This window comes from Cajanus cajan, chromosome 7 (assembly GCF_000230855.2).
Source record: "Cajanus cajan strain Asha chromosome 7, NIPB_CcT2T_4, whole genome shotgun sequence".
Taxonomy (NCBI): domain Eukaryota; kingdom Viridiplantae; phylum Streptophyta; class Magnoliopsida; order Fabales; family Fabaceae; genus Cajanus; species Cajanus cajan.
In genome coordinates this window covers 4,824,194-4,833,040 of record NC_138523.1, presented here as the reverse complement: position 1 = coordinate 4,833,040, position 8,847 = coordinate 4,824,194, and the positions used below count along the sequence as shown (strand labels likewise).

The following is an 8,847-nucleotide window of genomic DNA, read 5'->3' as shown; positions in this document are numbered from 1 at the left end:
TCTCTCTTACAGGTAGTAAGCTATATGTTCTTCCACCAACAAAAGGTAGACATTTCATTATCTATCTTATCCCTTCTAGGACCAAGCCCACAAGTCTCAACATTCTCTCTATTAAACGAAGATTATATCGCTACTATTCACCATATGATATCACTTTTCATGTCTTTTTGCTTAGGAATATAATATTTTTGTATACGAGAATGTTCAGGTTGCCAGCATCAAACCAATTAGGCCCCTCTACTTCACATGCTTCTTCACCACCAACAACTCCACATTTCCCTCCACTCACTATTGAATAGGATTGCAATAAGGTGATCATTGGTCTTTATCGAGCTCTACACTATACTCTAAGGAGGCAAACACAAACTGAAAAGAAATTCAACAAGTTGTTGTCTCGCGTCAATATCTATCTGATCTCTAAAGAAGAGGATAACTTGGACTAGCCTTTGTTGGTGGCAAAAGGTTGAGAGTGATTAAAGTTTTTTGATTATTTACTTTGATAATCTTTTAAATTTTCTGAATGATCTGATTAAATTCTTTAAAATTTTGAACAATTTCATAGCTTTCACTTTTATTTAAAATTACTGACATAGAACAAAGTTTATATTGAATATATTGTGGATGTTTGCCTTAATGACATATGATTTATGAAAGTTATATTCATCAAATCATGCATGTTATTGAGGGGAGTCTCTTATGCATTGCATATAGCCCTTAATAAAGATATATATGCTATGATACCTAAGGTAGAAAATTATGCTCTGATGTGCATGATAAGAAAGAGGAAAAACATGCATGCTATGTTATATATAAAAATTCTTTTGTATGCTCTGAAATGCTAAGACCTATATGCACACTTAGTCTGACATGCTCTAAGAATTAAAATTGAATATCATTCTAGTTGTCCTATTATGATCGCTTAGTTTGTCTGAAACGCTATGTCGAATGATGATAGAACTAAGTGTATGCGAGAAAATTCAAAAAGTATACTCGTAAAAAGTAATTCGCTTGTTGATATAAGCCTTACATTACTCTAATAAAGAAACATTTCCAAATTGCTTTTACTCTTTTTAAGAAAAGTGTCTTGGGTAAAATTGAAAAAGCTTTTCAAGGTTAAAAGGTCAAAACACACTTTTAAGAAAAAATACATTTTGAAAGATGAAAGCATTTCAAAAAGACAAAAGGCTTTTTGTCTTACCAAAACAAAAAAAAATTCTAAGATAAAGAAAAATTGACATTTCAAAAATACAAAAATATGTTTGTCATCATAAAAAAGGGGGGAGATTATTAACTCAAAAAAAGATCTTGGATCCCTCAAATTTTAAAATTTTAATATTAACAAAAAAAACATCTTTGCTATTAAAAAAAAAAAGCAAACAAACAAACAAAACATTTTTATAAAAAAAAATGTCTTTGAAAACATCTTCAAAAATGTTTATCAGTCAAAGTATAAGACGCAAATCATATGTAAGATGATGTGAATCAAACAAAGAATATAGTCTATCTCATATTCATTAAATGTTCATTATTTATTAAGACTAATGATAAGATTAATTTTGAATGTCTTATTCCTTAATAGATGGAACTAGAAAATCATATTGAAACTCACAAATCTATTAAAGAGAACAAGATCATTATTTTCGTCAAGACCAAGGATGAAGATTCCTAAACTCATGAAGAAAAACAAAATAAAGTCACTATTGTGTTGACATTACTTTTACAATAATTGTTTGGTATGCAAAGATGATAAGTAGCTTCCTTGATCAGAAAAGAGATACCATTTAGTGAAATGCATTTAATGTTTACATTAAATGAGTCAACAGTACCTCTAATCTCAAGGAAAGATGTTGAAGACATGAAACAAACGTATGAGCTGGACTCAAAGTGTTGTAATGGTCATCTTCTCCAAGCTACTGTATAAAGATGATTCAAAGCTCAAGAAAGATAGAAAACACAATGACAAAACACATAGATACACTTGTATAGAAACATATACTCTTTGTAAATTATATTTCTGTATAATCTTTATTCTTTCTTGTAAAAAGCTTATTACTTTATACTGGTTGTATAACATCTAAGTGAGATGAACACATTTCTATAACCTTCATAATCATTGTTATAAGGTTGAACTTGAAGAGGCTTATCTGTAAAACAATACTTGTTTGAGTCTAGAGAAGCTTGGTTGAAAAGAATACTTGGTTGTTATGTCTAGAGAGATTTGTTGTTAAAAGAATACTTGGTTAGTTGCTTGAAGAGGTAAATCAAAGAATATTTAGATTGAGTCATAAGTGACTTATTAAAAAAAATAATTATATCTTTATTGAAAGATAGTGAAACTCAATATGATTTGATTGAAAAATAGACATAATTTCAATTACTAAGACAAATCAGTATAAAAATATCAAACATTTTGTCTGACTTCTCTTTATAATCCACATATTTCTTACTTAAAACATTAGCCACTATATTAACTTTACTTAAGTGATAACTCAACTCAAAATCACAATCCTTAAGAAATTTTAACCAGCTCCTCTATCTCTTGCTTAACTTCTTATCAAACAAATAACTAATTCCTTATAACACCTTCCCATTCTTTGAATCACTTCATTTATTCCACCTCCATTACACATGTGTCGAATATCATTTTCATATATTTTGCCAGCAAACCATCTTAGACATTAATCTGAGTACTGAATCACACGAAATTACAACAGGTCAAGTAGCACGAACAACAAAGTTAAAAAAAAAAAAAAAAAAAAAAAAGTGTCAGCAACCCATGACTTTGTGAGTGTGAGCCTTGTTCTTATTCCCCTTGTCGACGACAACGCCATCATTCCCCGCGAGCGCCCTGTACTTATCCTTCCTGGTGAAGCCAGTGCACTCGTAGGACAAGGTGGAAGCAATGACCCTCTGAATGTAATTGGCGACGTCATGGCTGGACTTGCCCCCAGCCCCACAGGTCAAGTCCTTGGGCAACTTGTTGAGGAACGTCACCTCGTAAGCGGGGCTAGGGTTCATGAAGAAGTAGAAGGGGTCCATGCCCTTCCACCCCCTCGCGGTGGTGCCGTGGAACATGCTCATGCGGTTCACCATCGCCACGGGGACCAGCTCGTCGGTCAGCTCCGCGAAGAGGGCCGAGAACCGGAGGAGGAACGGCTCCCGGCAGGTCGTGCCCTCGGGGCAGATCGCCAGGTCGCCGCTTCGAAGGAGACTTTTTATGGCGGCGGCGTCGGCGTCGCGGTCGCGGGAGAGCCGGACGGTCTTGATGGGGGAGATCAGCTCCGAGAGGCGGGACACGGAGTAGGTCACGGCGGGGATGGGGCGGCGGAGGGCGGCGGAGAGGAAGATGGGGTCCAGGAGCGTGCGGTGGGAGCAGATGAAGAGGACGCCGGAGTTGGAGTTGGCGTTGGAGTTGGGCCTCGGGGGAGGGGTGCCCTTCACGTGGACGCGGACGCCCAGGGCCCAGAAGGCGTGGTAGACCATGTGCATGGGGAGGAGGGAGCCCGCGGCGATGCGGAGGCAGGCCAGGGGAAAGCCCATGGGTATCCAGAGGATGGTGAGGAGGGCGATCAGAGGGCTGGGCTTCTGGACCAGGCGCCCGTCGTGGAAGATTATGGGCTTTGGGAGCTTGTCTGTTGGGACTGACTTTACGTCGGGGGTGGCTGGTGGGACTATGTAACCTTCCTGCATGCATACAAAACGTTTTTTTGTTTAACCTTTTAATCACTTGGCATGTAAATATATTTGAGAGTTTTTAAGTTCAACAAAGATATTCATTCATTTATAGGAAATAGATGCATATGTTATAATTTACTTTAACAGTGTTAATTGTGCATAGGAAAGGAATTTTTGTAAGGAAAAATATATACTATTTGATTCAATATGAAGAGATGCAACAAGAATGTAGGAAAACAAATATTTTATTGATCTAAATTTAGTTCACCTCCATTATTGGATAAATTTAGAAGAAATGCAAAGAATTTTAAAATTATTTTTATGATAATATCTAAAATATCATTATTAGTGTTTTTATTTCACTTTTCTCTTTGAACTAATTAGACCCTAAACATTAAAAAATTATAATCCGAAACAAAAAAATATTTTTATTTATGCTAGTTGAAGAATTTAAGAGAGAAAGGAAAAAAAAAAAACTAATATTACATTGAAAAGGTTAAAACATTGATGATTTTGAGTTATTTTTAAATATTAAAATTGCTATCATTTTATAAAAGAATAAGTAATTATAATAGTACTAAATGTAAAATAAAAATAAAAATAAAAAATCAGAGGATAAAAATTACATAAAAGTTGTGACATCATTCATAGTGGGAGTGTTTGGAGGAATTGACATTTTTTTTCTTCTTAATGGATGGAACAAGATATATGTTGATTGTTTGTGGCTTTTAACTGAGGATCATTTGTTAGACATCATTTGGTTTCTTACTTATATTAGTAGTACATGGTGTAATGCTTACGGTTTGAGCACAAACCCAATTAATACATCAGGAACAAAATGTCGTGTTCATTTTTTCTTTTTTGAAACATCCTTAAATTCTAATACGATCTCACTAATTTAATTTTTATGATTAATGACGTGAAGATTGAAGATGGAAGATGTGTTAATTAATTACGTACCTTGCACAAAGCCATGAAGGGAGCATCGGTTAGTCTATCTCCGAGCCCAACATCGGGCTTGTCCTCTCCGAAGGCCTTAACGAGAGCCTGGGCTTTCTTGTTCCCAACGAGAATCCCGGGCCTGCGAACCAACCCAGTTGCTCTTCCCATGTAACTCCCGATCTCAGTGCCCAAAACGACGTCGGCGCCGAGAAACTCCTTCAAGAAAGGCTCGACCATGACCCTGGGATTCGCCGTGAGCACGCAACGCTTCCCGCACGAGGAGAACACGCGCCACGTCTCCGGGTGAACATCTTCCGCGTAGAACTTCGGAAGAACCGCACGTGCAACGGACTCTATGCTCGATACTTTCATGCCAGCCATGGAGGCAAATATCAGAACCTGAATGCCCCAAAAGGATTAGTCCCAGATTGCTCAAACTTGGACCCACAATTATTAATTATATATTTTGCCTCAAAAAGTTCAACTTTGTGAAGAAATCTCCATTTATTAGAAATTAGTTCTTATATCATTACTTACTTTTTTATTTTGTAATTTTTAATAAAATTTTATCTATGTTAACGATAAAGTTCAAAATAATTTATACATATGAGTATGTTTTCTTTAGCATGTTGATAAGAATTCATTTTTTTTAACTGTGAGTACAAAGAAAACTTTTTTTGAAAAAGAAAAAAAAAATCCTTCGGATGATCTTTACATTTCAAAAGAATTAGTATTTAACTATTTATTGAGAATATCTTAAGTTAAAAAAAAGTGTTTGTAGCACTACTAAATTCTCTAAAAAAGTACTCGATAGAAATATAATTTCTAGAATTGAATATGTTTTCAATTCTTGAATTTTTTTTAATTTTTACTTTAATTTTATTTGATTTTAGTCCGTTGTCAGAGGTGAAAAATGTTAAGAAAAAAGTTTAGAGATTTAAAATAAAAATTAACAAAAGTTGAGGACTATAAAACTAACAAAAAAATTTATTTAAAGACTAAAAGTTAAAATTAACCAAAGTTAAAAATCAAGTATATTTAATCCTACTTTCTAATACAAACCATTTTTTGATCAAAATTTATTAAAAATTAAAAACTCATCTAGTAAAAATCAAAATAATAAATGAAATTTACAAAATTGTGATTTCTAATAAGTAATTAATAGTAGAGACTACTAAATGGAAGTGTTTAAGCATCATAAAAAGATGGAAGTGTTTGATTTGAGAGTGTTGTTAAGAATTTCCAAAGTTCTAATGGTTAAAAAATAAAGATGAGAACCTGAATGCCAGCAGCCTCAGAGATAAAGTAATAGAGAAGAGCAGCAATAGGGGAAGCCAAGACATAGAACAAAAGCCTAAGAACCCCACCAGCCTCAAAGGCCACGAGAGCAAAATAAGGGAACGAACTTCGACCTATGAGTAAGGTCCCATCCATGTCCGCCACCACCGTGTGCTTTTCCCTACCAATAGAGTTGCACTTGTTCACCGTTGGAAACGTTGAAGAGGCCATGGTACACTTGGTTAACGTTGCAATCACCAAATATATGTGTACCAAGAATTAATCAACAACTGTTTAGATAGGTTGCATGGTTTGTGGATGGAGTTTACATATATATGTCAAGTTTTGGGGTGTGAGACAAGCTTGAGTTTGGTATGAGTGACTATGTGAACAATGACAATGGTGGCTCGGTGATTTCCAAAAGCGATTGATTGATACGTTCCGAGCGATATAAACGAGGGTTAGCTATTCTTGTTTTTGGAAAGGTACGTAATATATGGTGGGGAATTTGGGTAGAAGCATGGTTTGCTCCGTCATGTTTTGTCTTCGATTATCACATGCCATTGCAATTACCATTGGTTATTCGAATATTTGTTTTCATTTGAGTAGTTTTCTTAAAGTGGATCTGAGTACTCAAAGACCAAAAGTGCACTTTAGTTAAAAATTATTAAAATATAACCTTGAGAGAGTTACTAGGGAACCAAAAAAAATCCGAGAATTTTGGTACAATTATTTATGGTTCGTAGTTGAATTTGTTTGAAAAAAAGAAAACAAAAAGAAAGAAAGAGAGGAAGGAAGAGAAAACTTCTCATTCCAAATGTGAAATACCATATAGAATTATAAAATTATTACTTCGACCCACAGTGACGACAATTTAAGATTTTTATATAAAAATTAAATATAATAATAAATATATCACTTTTTTTTTATATAATTTTACTTAAATATACATTACCATTATTTCAATAAATAAAATATTTTTAATTATGATAGTTAAGTAAATTATAAAGGGACAAATTTGAAGGAAAAAAAAACGAATGTTTATCAAAAGGTGATCGAGAACATAAATCATTTTATAATATTTTTCAAATGTTAAATTAATCAATGTTTTAAAATTTAAACCAGTCACCAACATGATTTGAATACTAAATTAATTGATTAATGGTTAGATTGATGAGTTACCAATCGAATAACAAGAATTAATATAAAACAATAACAAATACATTTTTTTTGAACGGCTAAAAAGGTGTATTAAATTACAGGTCTAAGGGGTATTCAAACCCATTTACACAAAAGAACATAGAAACAAGATCAGAAATACAATACATTTATGCAAATAATAGACATGGTCGATAGTTGCACTATACTCCAAAGTTTGTGATATTTTGTAAACTCTCCTTTCATCTATCGCTGCACCCCGTGTTCCACCTCCTGCAAGCCCATTAGGTCTAGCTTTCGCTAACCAAATGAGGTTGCCATTATTGCGATCTAACGTTTACCATGGTTTAACCAATCTTATGATTGTGGTCTGCGACACTTCTTACTTCCAAATACTCTCTATTGCCTTGTGATGAAACAACATCTACCCATGAAGATTCCCCCCTAAGCATCATGCACAAATGCTAAGACTTGGGTTGTTACACCATAGTGCGAATGGAATGTTAAAGCTTTTAGAGAGGGAATATAACCATTGTCAGGATATTTGTAATATATTTTTTCTGATGGCATGTTGGTCAAAGACTCCTCCCTCGAAAACGCATTTAGTCTTGTGCCTCTAGATTTTCCAGTTAGTAGCCAACCACACAACACTCCATCCTTCATGTTTTGACTTCTATGAAATAGTTACCGAAATGAATGAGAAGTGAGATTCGACCTATTGTGGAAGTGAGGCAGGGCTGCTTAGCCAACAGAGCCATTGCTTCCAAATATAATCCACACATGGGCATGAACAAAATAAATGAGAGGAAGTTTCCAGCTCCGCATTACAAAATTTACAATTTAATTATTGTTCATTTAGGTTGACATTCCGTGTCAACAAATTTTCCATTATCGGTAGCCCTTTATTAAGCACTTGCCACAAGAACATATGTGCTTTAGGAAGGCCCATTATAGTCCAAATCTGCTTGAACATATTATCCTCTACACCACCCCTCTTTGCCAGAACAGAATATGCAGACTTGATTGAGAAGATGCCTGAAGCCTCCTCCCTCCAAATCCAACAGCTTGTTGCATCTGCTTGAATTTTTATCCCTATTATCCGGTCTATCAATTGTTGTTCTTGAATTAGTTCCATGTTCTCTATACTTCTATTCCATAACAATTGTAAAACCCACCCTCTTTCTAGCCAATGCCCCATGTTAGTGATCATAGCATGTTTTTGTCCAGCAATTAAGAATAATATAGGGAAAGTAGTAGATAGGGGTTCATTACCATTCCAGTTGTCTAGCTAAAATCTCACTCGTGACCCTAAGCCAACCCGCCACTTTGCTTATCGAACCAATTATTCTGACTTACTCCCCCACATATCTTAATTAAGTCTCTCCACCAAATTGAGTCCTTCCCCAAGTTGTTTTGTGCACACAAGTTACTGTAGTCACCATATCTAGAAGTTAGAACCTGGACCTATAATGCTTGTGGATGATGGAAGATATTCCATCTCCATTTCGCAAATAATGCAGTGTTAAACATGAAAATATTTTTTATCCCCAATCTGCCCTGGTCTTTTGATCTTGTGACTTTTTCCTAATTGATCCAAGTTATCTTCCTCTCGCGCCATCTTTACTTCCCCATAGGAACTGCCTCTGAATTGATATAATTTGTTTTCCCACACTCTTTGGCACTCTAAAGAAAGATAGGAAGAATAGGGGTAATGACATAAGAACGAAATTTAGCAAACATACTCTTCCAACCATAGAAAAGACCTTACTCTTCCAACTAGATAGGTTTTTCTTT

At 34.9% G+C, this 8,847-nt stretch overlaps 2 protein-coding genes across 2 annotated transcripts; both read right to left on the bottom strand.

The window, feature by feature from the left end:
• Positions 1-2,167: 2,167 nt before the first annotated feature.
• On the bottom strand, positions 2,168-6,180 carry LOC109789049 (glycerol-3-phosphate acyltransferase RAM2). Its single transcript, XM_020347913.3, has 3 exons — positions 5,896-6,180; positions 4,636-5,016; positions 2,168-3,684 (listed from the first exon to the last, which is right to left on the bottom strand). The coding sequence occupies exons 1-3, from the start codon at positions 6,124-6,126 to the stop codon at positions 2,767-2,769; spliced, it is 1,530 nt and encodes a 509-aa protein (XP_020203502.1). The 5' UTR covers positions 6,127-6,180; the 3' UTR covers positions 2,168-2,766.
• Positions 6,181-7,897: 1,717 nt separating this feature from the next.
• Positions 7,898-8,251, bottom strand: LOC145949767 (uncharacterized). Its single transcript, XM_083060647.1, has one exon. It carries the CDS (start codon positions 8,249-8,251, stop codon positions 7,898-7,900), a length of 354 nt encoding a protein of 117 aa, XP_082916773.1.
• Positions 8,252-8,847: the final 596 nt, after the last annotated feature.

What these genes read in the sequence shown, in the direction of transcription:
- LOC109789049 (XM_020347913.3), bottom strand. Translation starts at nt 6,126, where the DNA reads ATGGCCTCTTCAACGTTTCCAACGGTGAACAAGTGCAACTCTATTGGT. An exon ending in CTGAGGCTGCTGGCATTCAG is followed by an intron (nt 5,017 to 5,895) that starts GTTCTCATCTTT and finishes TGGGGCATTCAG; the next exon opens with GTTCTGATATTTGCCTCCAT. An exon ending in CCTTCATGGCTTTGTGCAAG is followed by an intron (nt 3,685 to 4,635) that starts GTACGTAATTAA and finishes GTATGCATGCAG; the next exon opens with GAAGGTTACATAGTCCCACC.
- LOC145949767 (XM_083060647.1), bottom strand. Translation starts at nt 8,251, where the DNA reads ATGGGGCATTGGCTAGAAAGAGGGTGGGTTTTACAATTGTTATGGAAT.